General features: G+C 36.8%; 1 protein-coding gene across 2 annotated transcripts in view; it reads right to left on the bottom strand.

Annotated features, from left to right (window-relative positions):
• Positions 1–232: 232 nt before the first annotated feature.
• The window catches only part of GPATCH2 (G-patch domain containing 2), a 124147-nt gene continuing 103418 nt past the window's right edge, over positions 233–20961 (bottom strand). For both annotated transcript variants that reach the window (XM_082307730.1, XM_082307729.1), the window contains 2 exons: positions 13375–13457; positions 233–735 (listed from right to left, as the gene is read on the bottom strand). In XM_082307730.1, coding sequence (XP_082163856.1) covers positions 566–735; positions 13375–13457 — 253 coding nt within the window. In that variant the 3' untranslated portion in view covers positions 233–565. The remainder of the gene's footprint in view (positions 736–13374; positions 13458–20961) is intronic.

Here is a 20961-nt window from a genome sequence, read left to right as displayed (position 1 = left end):
GCATATCATATCACCTTCCAGTGGGAAACGTGTATATCTTATGGGCAAAATGACAGCTTATCCTCAAATATTGTTAAACACTAGAAATACCAGGTTTGGAAACTTTGCCTGAAAAGGGGGAAAACACAATAGCTGTAAAAAGTTCAATTTTCCTCAACAAATCTTATCAAGACTCTCGAGATGAAATTACAGTTACAAAAAAAATTTGCTTATATACTAAAACCTGCTGTGTCAGAAGCTTTTATGAAAAAAAGTGAATATACTGAATTTTATGCTTAATACAAACTTTAAGACCACAGAAAATAAAAAAAGTAGAAGTTTTTGTACACTTTAGCACCATTATAAAGTTAGACTCGAATGCCGGTCCTGTCACTGTGGCTGTACCTTGCAGCTGGTGTAGCTAATGTGAAGCACATTGACTTCAGTGATCTTTGAGAGAAGAATAACTGGATTTGCTGATCATAACGAATAATGTGTTTGCCTTTTTTTTCTTTTTTTTTTTTTTTTGTCTTTTAAAATTGATTTTGAGCTTTCCTTTCAATCGGGCAGCCAGAGTGCCTGTCTGTCAGCTAAATCCAAGTCCGAGTCCTTTTGGTCTCTGGATGGCTCGTATTGGCTCTGCTATCCCTTTGCCGTCTGGTCCAAGGCCCGTGCCAGGGGTCCAGCCCATACTCTGAAGCATTCTGTTTCCAATGTTGTTTTCTGGGATTGGTTGGGTGTTTTCACCTACAAACCCTGAGATTAAAGAAACACACAGCATTAATCAGCACTGCCTGCCATGTGGAGAAGAGCAGGATAATCTCCCTTAAAGCTTTAAACCTTCTTATTCTCCTAATTCATCTAATATGTTGCTAGAACAGGCTGTCTTTGCACATGTTGACCTCCTGATTGCATATGATTCTAAATAATACAGTCTTACGCTTTGCTTTATTTTTTTATGTTTTTAAAGACTCACTCAATTTTAACGTATGAGAAATATTGTCACAGATCTTTTATATTCCAATACAGTGGATTTTACATCACTCTCGAAGAACATGCATCATCTGCACAAGTCTACCAATACATCGGCAAGATTACCTGAATTTCTTGTCCTATACAGTTACTAAGCTGAGGTACATCATAGTATCACGACCATCTTTCCATTCTTAGCAATATTTATCAATGCTCAAGATCTCTTTCAACAAAACACAATAAATCATTTCTGACTAAACAATTACACCTGCTACAGAAACAGTACAGACAAGTGGTCTACTAGTCTGAAATTCAGCTCTATCTTTACTCAGTTTCTATTTTACTGAATGTTGTAAGAGAGATTTGATACATCCAAGTTTACTTTTGGTATTTTCAATACCATTATGTGTTGTTTGCACTTTTCTCTCCATACCATCGAGATCTCTGAGGAAAGCTGCACACATACTGCAGAAAAGATCATCAGGATTGCAAGTGTTAATAGAACAGATTCTTTTTTTTTTTTTTTTTTTCCCCATGAATGCATCATAAAAAAGAAAAGATTGCTAAGTAACAAAGCTGGTTTTTTCCCCTCATCAACCAAACTCTTTAAGCTACAGTTTGGAGATGATGCATAGATAAGCCTTCCCATATATAACTGTCTTGCATGAGGGATACAAATGATATTTATTTCAAGAATCTGCAGTAAAACTTATCAAGTTACACCATACAAGCAATTTTGAAAAAGGCTGAAGTTTCTGAACACAAGCAGTTGCATGTAGGCAGCTGGATTTTGTTTTCAGCTTTGTTCAACGTCTCCCTCCCCCTGACAACAGCACAGCCCCCCCCGTCATGTGCCCAGCTTCAAATATTATCTGTTTAACTCTCTACCTATTTATTCTGGCCTGCTACTTTTTGACAAATACCATAGAAGGAGACTATGGTTTTGTGTTTTTGGAGACTATGAAGTTTTCGATCAAGAATTTACAATTGACAAGAAGCTGGCTCGTCATTATATTAACTTACTAAACAAGAACAAAAGAAAAGTTGAATATGCACTTCTGAAAAGCCTCATTTAACACACACACACAAAAGGCAAAGCAGTGGAAACCGCATACACAGACCGAAGTTCAAAACGAGAGGTGCACATTAAAAACCTCATGGTGATTGTGATGATAAATTTACAGTACTCCGGCATTATCCACTATAGATCTGTTCATATTCAGTAAAATGCTGGCTACATAAAAGGTAGACAGCTTCCTAGTATCTCAGTTCCCAAGTCAAAGAAAAAGGAAAATGCATTGAGAGAAGGCATCCTTTAATACTGGTTTGAAGCTATGCTTAATGCTAGGCTTAAAATAAAGGCTTTTAAGTCAGCAGCCTCCAGTCCCCGAGAGGGTTCCTCTTGAACTGACCAGCACAAAATTCAATGTCCAAGACTTCCTTTCATTTCAGGCCCCCACAGGCAGAGGCGATTTTCATACAGGCGAGTCCCTGACACTGCCTGGCATGCACAACACAGGCTTTGCAACCTTCTTAGTTATACTTTCTAGCTCAAAAAAAGGGAAAGAAAAAAGGCCACTGTTCAACAAAAGTTCCAGTAAACCTCACAGGTAAAATCCTGGAAGTACGTTTTGGTCCACTTCTCACAACAAGAGATGGTAAGAAATGGAGCATCGTTCCAATGAACGTCTGGTGGAACAATTAAGGGGGAAAACTTAAAAGGGAAGAAAGATCCAACAGATCTGCCAAGCAGGAAAAAGCAAGGGTAAGAGTATATTTGATGACATCTAAGAATTGGAAAATACTAAACCATTCATAATGCTGCTTGGGCAAAGACAGCAATGCTGCTGGAATGGTACGCAAGGCACAGCCTGAGACAACGTAAACAGCTTTTTTGTTAGTCTACTTGAGGGAAAAACCCACAGACCTTTTCCTGTAACAGATGTACCTTTCTATATGAATTTCAATTCCCAAGACAGCCAGAGGAACCTCACAAAAAAGATATATGGAAGATTTGTACCCTGACGTGTTATTTAATAAACTGATGTTTCTATTTTTGATATTTTTTGAGGTAGCTCAATGTTTTTCTTCTGCGATTGACGTGATAATTGGAATACTTTTTGTTTTTAAAGACATACAAGTACTTCTAGAATGTATACTATAACTATTTTTCCCTCCACTGTACATACTTTTCCATCTCCTGTTAGAAGACTGAAACATCCCCTGAAGATTTCTGTTTTCTTCTTATACATCACCAGATTAAAAAAAAAACAAAACAAAACGAAAAACAGAGCAGAAACCACCATAAATTTGGCTTCCCAACCCACTTTTGGGCAAACAATCAAACAACATACACTGTCCAAAGGATAATGTGTTTGGAGGCTTTGTATCGCAGCAAGAATAAGGCAAAACCAAAAATCCACCCAACTGGCCTATATTACTAATTGACTAATTACTCCTTCTTGCAAATGAGGTGAATATGGATAGCTTTTATTTTAATTGTGAAAAATATTTAATATATGCAGGCCACTCTCTTGCAGTACAGTCAGTTTTGACATAAATACTGTCTTGAATATTCCTGCAATTTTCACCCATCATTTGAAAAATTCATCTGTACTGCAACCTATTTTACTTGACTCAGAAGAACATGGATAGAGGTATTGCCCTCTTCCTCCATTCCACGACCAATCAGCAATTGGGAAAAAAAAAATTTGCATTGCTGATTGACTGCATGACAGGAGAGAGCTCGTAAAAATCATGCTACACTGTGTGCTATTCCCCTGACCCCCATCGTGGTGCTTTGGGCTTTTATTTTCTAATTAAAAGCAGTAATTGTCCTTGCAATATTCATCTTCAAGTTCAGTTTGTAATTCATGCCTATGGCACTTCTTGGACTAGCCAGTAGGGCCTGTTAGAGAAAAGGGTCCAAGCACATTGGCCTTGCAAACGACTGCGCTACCTCTGGGACATGTTCAGTCTCGACCCACCCAAGAGCAAGAGCAAAAGCAACCCATTGCGCCCTCCCACAAAAAATAACTATGCAATATCAGATTAAGAAGAAAAAACGGGGATACATTTTTCTAAGTTTATTGCTGTATGAGGCTTTGTGGGGTTCCGGGAGTTACGAGGAAGTCTCTGTACTAATAATTTGTAGGAATCTCCTGTGCAGAGCCTTTTCTTTCTACAGACTGAAAATGTTTTTAGCAACCCTAACAACTGGGTTCCTGATCTACCAGAGGAGTAGTCTGCATGTAGAAGTGGCTGCCATTACACAAGTGAGGAGAAAACACTGAGGAACAGTAATGTGCTTGAAAAGACAGCACTGTAAAATCGCCTCACTTATGTTCCTTCTCTTCACAACACTGCCAACTGAAATAAAAAATAAAAAGATCAAGCCTCAAACCTTTGTGTATATGAATAGACACACTTCAAGGTCTACACATATTATACATGTGACCTTACATACACAGAATATGGAACCTACGAGTAGAAAGAGGCAAAGCTCGGAAGGGGAAAACAAAAAACTCATCACATTTGTTTAATTTTGGTATGATATTTATGATGGCATTAAAGGCAGGTTTCAATGAAAAATAAAGGTATGTAATTTTTTCTTAACAGATGTTGAGACAGGTATGTCCTGGTTAAACAGTACACTAGCATTCAGTGCCATACCCTTGATTTTACAGTGATTGCCATGAATTAATTTAATTCCATCTGTAAGCTAAAATCAGATCAGAGGTCTAATGCTGCTGCAGGCTCCACATCTGTTTAATCATTTTTGGATACAACAGCTTGCAAAAGTTCAGGTTTTAAATTTGCTTCATATTTAAGAAACAATGTTACACCAGCATACAACATCTTCAGCAGGAAACAAATGAGCCTATGCACAGTTTCAATCTGACAGATCCATTTTATTTACAAAATGTTTCTGAAATAATTAAAAGCTTACCAATTAAGTTATTTATTATGGAATAATAAAGGAACCGTGACCCCATAAACCAGTACTGTGACAATATTTATTTGTATGGTCCAATTGCTGGATAAGACTAACATCAAGCACGTTCGGTTTATATTGGGGAGAATAAAATCAGAATACAGCTAGGTTCAATCTCTTAAATAACCCTTATTTAAGAAAATGTTGGTGGTTTGTCCCCCCCCTCCCCCCAGGTTGTAAGAAACAAATGAAGGCATATTGAAGCAATTTCATCTCTGGCCACCGAACTATTTTTGATGTTAAGAAAACGGGTTTTTAAACAGTTCTGAGAAAATGACACTGTACATAAATATAGTCTTGGCCTTTCATCTTTCTTTTATATGATTAAGACTTGTGAGCAGAACAGCAATGCCTTTGCAGAGCATACCACAACTATTATTTCCTCTTCTATCGCTCCCAGCAGCCTTAAATCCTTTAAATCCTTTCCTAGAAGGATCTCTTTTTGCTTGGGTAATTTTTGCAATACATGGCCTGCTAACCCTTACCCCCTACCCTGGATCTCACTTATGTCTATCACAGCAGAGTCAGTCTTTCTACCTCAAATCTTCCAAGGAGCATTGTGGATGGTAATTCACTTGCGTAATTGGCTCAAGAGATGAAAATCTTGTATCTGCCTCTCTTAGCCACTAATCTATCCAGCTGACTGCAAGCCTAATTGGCAGCTTGTTTAGTAATTTGGCTCCTAAAGTGTTGTATTGATATTGGATAAACAGCCAATGGAAGGAGAAACGATACATGCTGCTTCACTTTAAAAGATAGTGCACTTTCCCCCTCATTTTCTGAAAGCATTTAATATTCCATCTATTCTTTTTCTTTTCTGACTCCTCACTAGACAGACGCTCAGAACAGCAGGGACTGATCCTGATACACACGACAATTTTACAAGGAATTTAATCAGAATAATACATTGCTGTAGCATATCTTTTTATGCCAGCTCTCCCTAACTAGCAAAATGGGAATCAGACTGCCTAGATGTTTATATTCTTAGAACTGTTTTGGATAATTGCACAGTCAGCATCATGAGCATAGCCAACAGCCATACTGTGATTTTTAAATCAGTACCTGCAGTGGTTTTCAAAATTCTGTGTACTATGGCTGTATATCTTAAAAAAACAGTTATGAAAATGCCATATTATTTAGGTAAATATTTGAGATTGCATTTTTATACCAGACTTTTATATATCCATCACATGGAGCTATCTAAGCCTGTGTCTAAAGAATAACCTTAGAATGATTATAGTTCAGGTGAGTCTGCTAGCAGTATTATTTTATTCTAGCTAGCAGAGAGATAAAAATAGCAGAGAGGATTGAGCCATAACTTCAGTAGGTGTTGGAAACCTCCATATTTACCGAGCATCCACAGCAGAGTTTTGTTAATGCCTGCACTGCCATAGTTTCATTCCTGCTGCCCCACTGCAAGGGGTATTCGAGGAATTGTCACATAATTGCAGCATGGGTAAATGCATTCTTTCTTGCAGCATAGACCCTAGAGTTAAATCCATTTTCAACCCTCCTGAATATATAAACATAAATCCACACACTGATGAAAACTGAGACACTGAACTTCGGGTTCAACTGGTCATCCAGTATCATAGATCACTTGGAACTGGATTTGCAGGTGCCCTTCTCCTTCCATGCTTTATGAGACTACACTGTGTGTAAACTGTAACTTCTCACCCGTTCAGTCTTTACTACTACTCAGATTGGTTGGGAAGAGTTGGAATTATTAGATTCCCATTTATCCCTCTGTAAGGGGAATCTCTTTGAATACCCAAGACTGTCTTTTCACTTGGGTCCAAAGGGTTTCAGTTTTATGCCTTGTCTATGCTGACAGAAAGACTGTCCCTGGATTGCATTTTGGAAGAAGCGTTCTCACTGGAGGCCATTCCAAAGTTCTGCTCAAACCCATTGAAATGCAGCAAAATTGCTCCCTTCTGATAAGCATTCCCTGACTTTTACAAAAAAGACTTGTAACCTTACACTGAAACCCACAGGGAAAGGATTTAAATCACAGTAACACTCTCAAAACGGACAGTGCGGTTATTGTTAATTTCAGCAGAAAGACTGAGGATTAAAGTGGTATTAGGACTATGCACATTACAGTAGCTCTGTCTGACCCTAACCCAAGTTGGGATGGATTGCCAGGATACTGGAGGTGACGTTCCACTTCTATTTCCTATTCTGTGCCTATGTGGTTGGAGTACGACCTTCTGTCAAATTATTTTAATTTAAAAATGAAGATTAATTCATTAAGACTAGGCAAATACATCTACATATTGTTTACTATGGGCTAAATAACCATTTTCCTATTTAAGTACGCAAACAATGCTCACTGCGATCCCTCTATCAGTAATGAAGGCATCAGTAAATCTTACTTATTACATTAGCATTGGCAGTGTCAATATATAGGTTGAAAGGTAAACTTCACTTAGAAAAAAAAAAAAATCAAGATTTCCTCTCATTGTAGTGGCAATCAAAAGCAAAAATTTTCTTTATGAAATCCAGAGCGTAACAGGTATCTGCGACAGCTTTTATCAGAAACTTTTGCACCCATCGCAAAGATTTTATAGAAAGACAGAAAACAGAAATCCAAACTTGCCTGCACTGGAAACCTGATCAATGAATTTTATATTCTCACCTTATGAAAATATTTTTTTATATCTTAGACAGTTATTTTTATTCCTCTGAAGTGGCAAACATCTTCATAAAGCTATCAGGTTTATGCACAGGGCTCCTTCCTTATTCGAAAAGTAAATTACATGCTAACAAACCTTTAAGAAAAGTGATTTTTGCATAATCTATGGCAGGGCCTATTTGCAGCAGCACTCCCTATTTCCTCGGGAGAAAGAAAAACTAGTCACCGTCAACTGAGAGGTTGTTGTGGAGAGCTGGGATAAGAAGTTATGTTGACTGGGGGAAAACTACATGTATTTCCTCCTTGCACATTTTAACACCCAAAGCTTCTCTGGTTAACAAAAGTCCTTTGGTATTACCAGCATAAAGCAGACTGTCAGAAATTTCAGGTACTGCTTTTATTGGTTGAGTTCTAGGAAAACTGCACGATGTACATCAGCCCATCTGAAAAAGGTGATGGTTCTAACAAACTGCATCTAAAATGGAGGTGGCTCCTCTCCGTGGGGAACCACTTTATTATGGTACCCGGTTGAGAATGAGCAGAACTTGCAGAGCACATAACTGACCTGGAGGAATGAGTCTCCCTACCGACACCTTTCAGTTTCATGGAAAGCTATTCCTCAAGCATACAACTGTCTAATGAGACATACCTTTGGAACTTGAAAAAAAAGCCTGGCTTAGCGTTTTTTGAGCAGAAATTACTTATATTTTAAGGATGCTCTCATTGGTGATACTCTCTGTTAAACTGGTTTATGATTCTTGAAAGTGAAGTCCAAAAAATCCATAAAATCATAGACTATCTCAAGTTGGAAGGGACCCATAAGGATCATCGAGTCCAGCTCCCGATGGAGGCAATTTGAATGCTTTTCACAACCAGAAAGAAACAGCTACCTTAGGAAAGACTCCTAGAGTAATTTGGGAAATTATTTTTGTACCTTCTACATTTCAGAAGATGACAGCATTTAGAATAGACAGGTACAGCCTTCTTCTATCAACCTGAAGGTTTCTTCTTAACTTTATATTGGCTGTATGTACAGCCTGAAGAATATTGTCTTCTCTCTGGATCACAAGAAATCCATCAGCGAATTCTCAGTATAAGCTTGGTTCTTGTTGCATCGTGGATCTTTTCTTCTGAAGTTTGTTACTGAACTCTCCTCGTTACTCTGGTGTTTATATGTAAGGGGCCCTGCCTGAACCAATGACCTCAAGCTCAACATCAAAAGTCTTTTGCTCTGAAGCAGTTTCCAATACTGGATGGCACTCTGTGATCTTTTAATTTTTGAACTGATTTAGAGAGATGATATGGTAGGAGGAAAAAAAAAAAACAGAAAGGAGTCCCTAAAATTTAATCTGCTGCAGAAGCAACCAAAGAAAAAAAGAGTATCCGTAGGCTGCACAATCAAGCAGATATGCTGTGTACGCCAGAAAGGACTTTGGTAGACTAAGGATAAGAAACGGCACAACACAGTAAGGGAAAGTGCTCACAACACATGCCAATGTTGCACTGTCCTGTGCAAAAGGATTTCTGGCTATGGAGTTTGTACATTTAGCAGACAGAAAAGCAGTGAATGAAGCTAAAAAGAAAGTAGGCATATAGGAGTTTGTCTAGAGTTTTGGAAATTTATTGCCAGTTCATCCAAGTATACAAAAGTCTACCCTTTCTCTGCAACTATCTCACTAAGTTGACCTTCACCACAAACTTAGCCTCAGCCACCTCTGTTATCACAGTGTAATCACAATCTTTTTCAAATCATCATTTTGGTACTGCAGATATTCAGGTCTGATTTTTAATCACTGACATATTAAGCATCAGCAAAATAGTTTGCTTAGCTGTTCCGCTGGCAATTTTTAAAAAGGAATGAAAACATGTACCCTTTTGATTACCTTGTTAAAGTGAGTCATGATGGCATTATAGCAGTGCTCAGTATTTCTGCTGTAATTAAGAATCTGTCATATTTTTCATTAAAACACATTCTTTAAAATGAGACTTTTAACTTGGTCATTTCAATCAGTACCAGCCTGCAGTGTAGCATGCAATGTGCCAACTAGATAAAGAAAATGACACCTGAAATTTGCTTTTGCAAAATATAAGTATTAAAGTGCCCATAACATCCACAATAATTTATATATTTTATATGCACATTCTCTGTATTTTAACTACAAACTCTTTTTAAAATTAGTTTTTGCAGGTTTTCACCACTGCTCCAAACTGTAAACCATAGTACGTAAACATCAGAGCAAAAAGATTGCTTTCAAATAGAAATAAATGGCTATTTACAAGGCACACAAGTAAAACTTAAGTTTTTTTGTTCTGAATCAAACTTTCTACATTCTGTAAATTAAGTTATTAACATCCTGCAGATGTGAAGCAGAATTTGATGTTTTCCAACATTTAAGATTTAGAGGTTTCTTATTAAAAAAAAAAAAGAAAGAATCTAAAAGGTCTTGGGGATTTAACAGGAGCTGAGTGAGAAAAAAGCTTGTACAGAAGAAGACAGTCAACAGGAAAGGAATTGGGGTAAATGCATATTCAGTGTATGACATGGTGTCTAAAATTCTGTAGCATCTACTGGTTTGATATGAGGCTTAAAATAGGTAATCTAAGACTGAAATTACTGTAAACATTCCCAGTGCATGTGTTTGAAGTAGTAACAATACTTTGCAGAGAATGTCCTTTCTCTTACATACAAATTCTTTGTACTTTTTTTCTTTGTTGCTGTTTTGTTATTATTTTCATTCATACTGGACCCAGTTTTGGTAGGGCTATTTCCATGATAACGTATTACTTTGTCTAAGAGGTTTTTATACAAACTTGAGGGCTGCAATGAAATATGTCAGGGTGTCGTATGAAATAGCTCTACCACTCAGGTAGTCAGGGAGGGCATAAAGTCATTGAAAATGACCTGGTCCCAAATCTGACTAGAATCATTTAAATACTAGTTTCATGGAAGAAGCTGTGCAAAAAAGTAGATACTTAAAATGTACCACACCTAATTCTTAAAAGAAATCATAGGAAGCAAACAATTTTTACTAGATCTTTTTTTTTAGTTGATAAACTAATTAACTATGTAGGTTCAGTAACACGCAGATGGGGCTATATCAAGCATCCACAAACCAGAAAATTTATCTTTGTAAAAAACGCAGAATAGGACACTCCTGTCTCAGTACTGTCAGCTCCTAACAATCCATACCTATATTATCTCCCATTTTCTTCATTGCTTTTCAACACAGCTTTTCTTCACCTTTACAAATGACATTTTTGAAACTATAAAATGCTCCATGCTGCTCAAACTTTCTTGCTTCAATAGTTTCTCATTGCTGTACAAGTAAATCTACATCCTTTGTTACTAATATACACAAACCTATTGGTATGTGACTTTGACTCCAGGCTGAGAACAGGCTATAAATTTAGAAATCAATATCTAACTCTATCAATATTCATTTTACTTTTTCAATACAAAATACAAAGGTGAAAGAGCAGTAAATAAGCTGGAGTACTGAAATAAATTGGGTGTTCTTGTCACAATTAATAAATGTTTAACCAATAACACTGCTTGCTACAGAAGTCTATGGCTTCGTAAAGTGCCTGAAAGTAGCAGGTGCTACCCTTGTGAGACTCAAAACCAGAGAACGTATTTTGATACTTCATTAGGGTCCCCAGTCATTCTCTCCATTACTGAACCTAAACATATAAATGACCATTTTCAACACTGTGCAGAGTGCTCCAAGAATTCATTTACCAATGTAATTTATTAAAAAATGCAGATGAGAATTTAGAAAATACTGTTTTCAATGGATTCGCTTGTATTAGCAAAACTTTGCTAATTTGCGGCACGTATAGCTCAAGAAAACGTTTGCAGTTAATGACTCATTTACAGACAGCCTTTCAGGTTTTACTATGATGTTAAATATGGGTGATTATTAGCAGAATGCTTCTTTTCATTTCCAACTTTTCTTCATGTAAATATACAACTTTCGTCCTTTCTTTCTTTCAAGAAGAAAGTTTACAAATTCTTCTACAGAAAATCTAGCCCTTCCATTCCTGTGTCTTAGCTAACTAAAACTACTGAAAGGAGAATAATCAAATAGTGACCTTTCATTTTAATCCATATTTCCAAATGTATTTCCATTTTAAAAGGAATCCCTGTTTTTTCATAAAATGGTATGAGATACTGACAAACAAAAAAGGCCTGTGACGGATAAGCAATAATTTAGCTGTGGGAAGGTTAGCCTTTGAGAAAACTGTAATAATTTATAAAATGTTATACATTATCTACACATATGTACAAGTTTACTCAAAGTTTACCAAAGTTTCTATTTGCTTAAAAATTTTCAATGACGAAACGCAGAAAAAAGCCTTTTATAAGACCGCAGAAAAAATTCTCAATCCTCCTGCCGAGAACAAAATTGAAAAGATTACCTTGAACTTGAAGAGAAAAAAACCCACACATTAGTTAAAAGGTACCTCATATGATACCTTTATCCACCATTATTCTCTGTCGCTCTCCATGTAAAGGCAAATTTTGGGGGCAAAACAATCTCTACAATTGTGAATATATAGATACGTAACACTGAATGATCACATAATATATTTGCTTTAGTATCAAAATATTGGCTTTGCAAAGTTATGCAGAGGAGCCGGCTTGTAAAATAAAATACTGAACGCTGAAAGCCCAAGGTAAAATGAATAATAAAATGAATTTCATGATACTTCATACCCTCTCAGTACAAAATGACATCCTCTAGTACTTGAAAGTTGTGAAGTGAAAATCACCTTGTAGAAATAATTATATTATTCTCTCTTCAGCCATTAAGTATTTTTCTTTCTCACTTCACATATGTTCAGAGTCTTAGAAGCTGACCTATACATTCTCTTTTTCCATACTGCTGCCACTAAGGTGCTTTAATAACATTTTCAATATTATTCTTGGTCTGTTTCTGCCACTGAGGTTTGAAACAAAGAAGTTTCAGGAGGGGGAATTCAGCTGGAATACAAATATTAGGCTTCTCTACAGACACCTATTTAGAATATATTTGAAGAACTTTGTGTGTTGCATATTTTGCTATAGTAATTGATACATGACTAGGACATGCAATCCAGATTTCCGTATTAGCAATACATAAAAAGCCTCACACAGGCATACACACACAATCTAATCCTTCCAGTATGCACATATATAATTAATACAACAAACTGATGAGAGTCCTATAAATCACTGCTAAGTATTGAAAAAGTCATTTCACAGCTGTGACATCAGCAAAATGCATCCAATGGTTGTGACCTCGCATCTGTAAAAATCTTTCAGAAATGTGCTTTCAAGTGCTTCCTATTTAATCTACAGCACTAATTTTAAAGCTGTGTTTCACAGCCTTATTGTCACATTTTCAATTGTTTGCCCAAGAATTCACATCGTATCTTTATTTTTCAGGATATTTATAGTATTCATATGCATTCCTCACAAAAAAAAGATACCTCAAGTCTTCTACCTTTTAATGCTTGAACAGACATAAGCAGTAATCTTTACTGTCTATGATTCTCAGTATATGAAAAAAAATTTATCCTCTTAAAAGAAGTGCCATGCTACAAAGGACTAGAAATCGGAAATGTTTGAGGGAGAATTAAGAGAGCCTGTTTATTTCTTAATCTCTATTAATAAATAAGGATAGCACATAACTGAAGTCATATAGAAAGTTACTAAATTTATCAAGCATTTCCCCAGGTCACTGACCGACTGCTTTATATTTAGAGATTTAACATCTTGTGTTTTGTGTTCTGTCCCAGGGAAATTGGTTACCTGTGGGTCCTGGCAGGGGAGCAGCTTTCCTTCTCCGTTTGATGTCTCCCATGCACAATGATCCTAAATGTACACTGGTTTGCCTGCAAGTAATTATAGAAGAAAACTATTAACAAAGGAAGAAAACCACCACATAAACGCACAGCTTGTATAATCTGAACCTATATCAAAACATTCTCAACCAAGATGAAGCTGCACAGTCAAGCCACCAATCTTGTTTATATCGAAGCATAATTATGTTTGTTGACAAGCGCTCAGTATCTAAATACAGCATCATAAATTGTTACTGGAATGAATAATATAAAGGGAATGCTTTTTAATTTTCAAAACTGGCAATCTTTCTAGCTCAACATAAAACAAAACCACTGTTGCTCCTGACAGGAAAATAGCTAAGATTAATTATCTAAAGAGATCACAATACTGTTGGTAGGTTATCAATTGGCTAGTAACGCCTGACTGTCAGAACAACATTTATTACATGAAAAGTACTATCAATTTTTTTTTTAAGGTAAGATGAAGAATGAATGAGAAAACATGAAACAGTAAACTCTTCAAAGGTACATGAAATAAACTTGTAGCACACCAATTTGTCCTCTTCTAATTCACTGGCAAGTTGGGAGAATGATAACACAGAAGCACAGTATCTGGTATACTCATTAAACAATTATGAGCTTACACGTGGAGACTGGAAAATTGGTGGAGCCGCAGAGGATGGCAAACAAGCAAATCTTATTGCATTAAAGCCAGCTATTAGAAGCCAGATACCACAGAAAAGGGTGAATTTGGAATTTCCAAATATTGAATTTTGGAATATAATCTTAAAGGACAATTATAGCGATTAGTTTTCCTAAAGTAATGTACAGTGCCTGTAGAATGGAATATATGTAGCCAGGATTTTTTTGGAATGAACTACAACAGAAGGGGAGGAAAAAGCAGTAATTTCTCAACTCCAGAATTTTAATACGTCTCCATAAATGTTACTGAGAACTGTGATTCTTACCACAGTAGTGTAGTGAATTTTGCCAAAATTACAAGCTGAGAATTGCATCTGATAGTCTACTGTAGCATAGTAACACTCTGTCACTCACAGGATCTGGTTTCAGTGTGGATATATGACTTATCCTTTACTGCATTTATAAACTTTGTAAAGCTGTGCTGCTTCTAAATGAATAACAAATGGTCATATAATGTTGAGAGACCTCAGATCTGCTCAATAATGTAAAAGAGTGACAACAACGCCTTGATGAAAAAGATGACAACGTACAATCCTCTACACACTTCTTTTTTTAAAAGATACAGTAAATTAACAAGTACTACAGTGCTTTAACTTAAATAGTAAAATATTCTAAGAAATTCAAGTTTCACACGGAAGTGAACTCTAGCTTCACCTAGTGCACCCCTATTTCAACACTAATTTAATTCTCTTTGCTTTAAAACAGACGTTTTCCTTGTAATTCTTCTAAGTTGAAATTGCATCCTATTTTAACATCCAGAAACCGAACACAGTTGAACTAGTATATTAACAGGGTGATAAATTTCAGTTCTAAATTTAGAAAGACATCAAGAAGTGTAACCCTTCCATAACTGATTGCACAATAAAGAAAACTAATATTTAAATACAACATGAGGAAACAATTATTAGAGAAAAAATATAGAAGAGATGTATATAACATTTATATTAAACACGCAGAATAAGTGGTGTGGTAAATTATATGTTAAACAGCATGTAGCTCTCAGTTTTCTCTTCTGAATGAAAAAGCGAGAAAGTCACCAGGAATATAAGTAGGATGAAAGATAAAAATTAATAAAGTCAGGCAATTGAACCTGAAGACCTGAGCCACAGCAGTAACAGCTAGCAGCGTTTGAGTTATTTTACCCAGAATTGATTATCTGTTACACTACATTGAGATATCTAGATTATTGATCTGTAAGATTATGGTACTGGGGTCTCCCCACTTTTCCTCCAGGCACACCGAATGGAGTTGCAACAAATAACACTAAGTAAGGACTACTTTGTTATTGTTGTCACCCTTCATGTAGAACATAGCAGTTACTTTTTAATTTAAAATCAATGAACGTCTAAAAGGCAGCCTTGTTCCTTCAGCATAAATGAATCATTCGCCTTTGCCGAGCACAACAACCCGATCACCAGCCAAGGTGAGAGTGGGTATTTCTTTGTTGTTGTTGAAAATTCTGTACACCGCAAATAAATAGCAATATGCTAGAGCACCAATTAAGCTTTGTCAAACCCAGTTTTATGGCCACTAACATCAAACGTTAAACTAACTCGCGATTCTAAAGCGGCATTTACTTTTGCCAGGTCTTAACATTTGATACGCACTGTCAATGTAGATCACAGCAAAACAAAAAGCTTTTTTTTTTTTTTTTTTTTTAAGAGGAACAGCCAAGAACTATCACTGCTCTGGCAGGTTAGACAAAATGAAGTATTATTCTGAAGCTGCACAGTACATTTTGAAATGCTTGTAATGGGGGTATTATAAAATGGGGAGAACTCTGACCCTCAATCAGGCTAAGTTCAGCATTATGTTTCTTAGAATTAGATCAGAAAAGTGCAGATTACAGAAGGGAAGAAAGCTATTTGCCTGACTTCTCTCTACTTACCCCTAGCTTGCTTCCAGCTATCATTTATAAATAGTGCTCTGGAGGGAAGCTAGGCATTTTATTAGGGAAAAAATAAAACTTGTTAAGACCACCTTGCCTGAAAACTTGGCTTTTGACGTGCTGGTGACAGGGACTGGAGCAAGCAGTGTCAAATGGAATAATTTTTAAGGAAAGACAACAGGAACTTGTCGCCTCATTGTATGCATTTACAAATAGAGGCTTTTCAGAGTATTAGGCCTAGTTAAAGCTGCCCTCTGGATAAAAAGTGTTCCCAAGCAGCCTCAGACAAGCTTGGGAGACAAACAGATGTGACTATGGTCCCTGGCGTTTGGCAAGAACACTCACTGTCAATAAGAAAAATATGAGCATGGACAGGGCATCAGCTGCACCACGGCCGAGCAGGCCTGCAAGTGTCATAGCAGCGGCAAAGTTGTGGCAGAGGGAAATAAGAGGGCTGCAAAAGCCAGGCTGGTGTGAACTTACACTAGCATGCCAAGATTTTGTTGTTGTTGTTGTTGTTGTGTCATGCCTCAATGTATTAAACAAAAACACTGGAAAAGCCACTGTCAATTTTTATTCATTTTTCATCTCACTCACTGCGCTTAGATTCTCCATTCTATGTGGTAAATAAAAGCCTCAAAAATGAAGAGGGACTGGGAAAGGCAGAACCACAAACAAGCTATTGAAATAATAAATAAACACAATAAAAAGTACTTTTGATACAGAAAATACTTTTATAGAAGCAGTGACATGTAAAGCAATTCACAAGCATCTATGCATTCTGGTGACAAACGTTCACTCAGAAATTTTGTTATCTCCTCCTTAAATAGCTGCAGTCTCCCCACCATTTCCTTCTTCAAGGTAATTGCCCTTACCATGGTAGTATGCCTAGAACTGTCTCTTTCAATTCCCCAAACGTTTCTATCCATGCCTACACAACACAACTACTTTTTCTGTAATTTTCATAGCTCAATACACAAGTATTTTTGATAAGTACCTTTTCTGCAGTTACACACATTCACCTCTCCAAGACACAGGCTATGTCAGATTTTTATCTACCCTGACCTTTGCAGTCAATGGAACATTTGGTTACATTCCCCAAATAAACGTCTCTTCTGTGGGGGAACCTACAGCTGCACTACTTTAATTGCAATCCACTCTCTGAGCAACTGAGCACCCAAAGTGGTTCATAACTCTTTCACTAGTAGTTACCACCTTTGCTGCTACTGAAGCTAGAAGTTCACTGGTCCAAGTCACTGAGAAGGATAATACAATATAAACTGGGTGTAGGACAGCAGATACACCTGAACATGAGTTCCACCTCTCTGGTTTATTACATGATTCTCTAATCATTATCATTCCATGTGTGTAAAAAGAAAAAAAAAAACCCAAAACAAAAAACCCCCCAAAAAAAACCCAATCCAACCCCCCCAACCAAAATGCAAAACAAGCCCTCTCCCCAAAATTAGAAAACTCTCTTCAAATTCAGTAATTGTTCCACAGTCCCTTCAGTAAGACACAATGAAAACAGGGTTATATAGCAGGTACCTTCATATGCATTAGTACAGTGGCCTAAACTAGCAAGACTGTCATCTCATGTGGGGGAACTCTGGGTACTAGTTTATTAAATACAAAATGTTTGTGTGTTTATTTTATGTCTCATTGTAACAACACATCTGTTGATCACTTTACTCTGGCTGCTGTTAGCAGCTGTCACTTTCCGTGCAAGCTGCAGTGCTTTATTTGATATCAGCGCAGTTGCTTTTGTTGGTGCGCTGTAATGGTGCCGATGGTTACAACATCACTGAAGGCAAACTTCATTTTGTCCCTTAGTAAATTTACTGTCAAACCATTTACCGGACAATGACATTGCTAAGATTACTTGTAAGTAACGGAGGTGATGGTTTTATGTTCTGTTTGTGTCAAAAATGAATAAAAGTCCTGATTACTAACAAAGGCAGATATGGAAGAGTGTATTTTTTGTTTAACAGTATTTAAGAAAAATATCTGTACTCTAACTTGGAAAAATCCTATGCTGCATACTATTACGATGCAATAACGTTTTCAAGAAGCCTGATTTCTAGATCACAATTAGATGAATCGGTAATGATCAATACTTGCCTACCCATTATATTCCAATTAACATCTTTCTCACCTGAGGAACAAAGCCACAGTAAATAGTGATGCACCGTTCTGCCACAGTATCAATGCATTCCTGCAGATGGCTGTAGAACTCTGCAGGTTTATCATGACCGAATGCTTCAGCTAATGTAGAGGCTTGATGAAATTTTGTAAGTGAACTTCTTTCACAGGAGATTACAATAAGGCAAGAGTTGACTGGCTTGCATTTAGAAGGGACTTGAGAGAATTATTTTGAAGGGGAAATCTAATTGACACTGTCAGTCCTCAGTCTTAAAATATAGATACAAAATAGATATGAATATGGATATGTTTGAAGAGAGAATGCAGTGAGGACCACGACTCACTAAGTTTGAAGTGACTGGACAATTTCTCATAGACTGAAATTGAGTAAGAAGCGTGTGAAGCAATGTTCACAGCAGCAGTTAAAAATGAAAAAACAGAACTCAATTGCATAACAGAGAAGCAAGCCAATAAAATGATTAAAAAAATGGGATGTGTGGAACAGTTCAATTTTATAAAATCAAAGAATAATCTGAGCAAACCTCCCATTATTTAAGTATCTTTTACACAAAATGGTTCTCATATCCTTACACAGAATGGACCTTTAGTACAGACTATCTCATTTCCTATGTGGCTTAAAATGCAGACACTTCTGTATCTGGTGGGCAATGGAAGTGCATCCATTAGTGCTGCTTAAATAAGAGAGCTTGGATCAACTTCAGCTCTTACTGTGCCTTTCTAAAACTCCACAAATAGCAGACAATGGCTTCAAGAGCATCCGAGTCATGGAACAGTTTATGATCAGTTTAGAGGTAAACATCATTAAAAACCTGTTATGTATGTATTTCTAAATGTCCAGTGACACTATTAGCTAATTGGGTAAGATGAACACAGAAGTCTACACTTCCATTTGACTGAGTCTCCAGAAGTATGGATTGACTTAATCAAAAGGTGTCATGTCAAATACACGTACTAGGCAATTGGTGCTGTAAATTCGGGAAGACCATTCTGTATTATCTGGGTATAAGCAATACTTCTAATACTTGCCTCTGGTATGTATCTCAATAAAACCACAGAAAAGATGCATGATGATTTCATAATATTACACTGAAATATGCAAGGCACATTTGTTTTTGAGGAAAAATATATGAAAACCAATGCTAAGGAATTTTATAAGGAAAGATTTCCTCTTTCCTTTGTAGCACACAGCTTGGCCAAAACATGGACGCAGCCTCTGGTCTCCATCTGAATGCCCAGAAAAGAGTAACATATGCAGTAATGTATGTGTCCCGTGGACAATTAGAGAGGATGGCTCCTCGTCCATTCTGAAGAAGGTAGCTATATTCTTTCGCTCTCTAAAATACGCATAGTACATGTGCACTTCCAGTAGATGCACAGGACACTACTTTGAGGTCGGTGTTTCTGGAGAGTAGATGAAGACAGATAAGAGTGTACAAAACAGTTGCTTTAAAATGAAGATTTGGACTCCACATCTTAGTATTATGGTACAGGGCAATCTTGAAACACAATCCAGTAATGTTTTCTTAAGAACATTTGAGATAAATCTCACTCAGTAGAAATGTACCTGACTTTAGGTCAAATCAATGTCTGAAATCTATTTTGTTATTTGTCACAGAAACATGTCACATGCATGTGTGCCTGGTGGCAATCTAGGCAGTCAGCGTACTAAATGCCTCAACGTTCACCACAGTCTACACCAAAGCTACTGTGACAGCTGCATTCCTGGTGGCCAGTTCCTCACCTGAGCCTTTTTCCCAGAAAAAAGCACTTTCGATAATGGGACACTGAGATTGTATGCTCAGGCTGTACATAAGGTCTACCTCTACTTCCATCAAACCCTCTCAGTGAATTAGAAGAATTTCACAGCTTTTATAGAACCTGCAAAAGCAGCATTGATGATAGGCAGTATCACGAGACAGATTCCTGGAAATCAGAACCTTAAAAATCTTGTTTTATAGTTTGCTGGATTTTGTTTTTAATATGTGAAATAAATCACAAATTCATACACATTCCCTCATGCTAACTTTCTGGAGGTTGTAGAAAGAAGGACCCCCACCTCTCCCAACACCAGAGCATTGACAGTGTTGAAAGGGTTTCTCCCTTGACTAGGAGTAGTAGACCAGTACTGCTGCAAATTAGTCTTGTCTACGAAATACATTAAAAGTCTTTGCAGAAACTTTTCATTCAGTGCTGAAGAACTGGCAATATAATAATGAAACACAATGCATATGCAGCATATATATTAGTTTTTAATGCCTATGAAAATGAATATGTATTTCTTCTTGGTATCACTTTTCTCAGATACCATTCAGGTGAAATCAGTTTCACACTTGGTTCCTCCACATCCTTTACAAACAGCAAAGCTTTTCTTCAGACTTGTCTAAAGAATGACATCATCTATACAACAGATTGCTTCATCTGCCTCCACAAGTGCAAAAACCTATTACATTAACCACACACGCTATGCACTTTATTTTCCTTTTATTAAATCTTAAACAGATGTGACAAACCCACGCAATTCTATCAAACTCCTTTCATACTATGCCAATCTGTTCACAACATAACTTTAAACATAAGGGTGACATACCTGTATTATTGAAAGGCCTAGTGCAATCCTATTATAAGAAGAATACAATCTTCCCCTGGCCCCATCAGATTATCTCACCACCTAATACTATATCCCAATAGGTTCCTTTCTGTTATTTTTTTCTGCACTTTTAAGTGTCATTCAGACACAGTAGTAGTCCAAAATTTACCTGAACTCTACAAATGTACACACTCCACTCCACACTGACATAATTT

Source organism: Platalea leucorodia (genome assembly GCF_965183815.1).
Source record: "Platalea leucorodia genome assembly, chromosome: 3".
Lineage (NCBI taxonomy): Eukaryota > Metazoa > Chordata > Aves > Pelecaniformes > Threskiornithidae > Platalea > Platalea leucorodia.
This window is presented reverse-complemented; position numbering and strand designations above follow the sequence as displayed.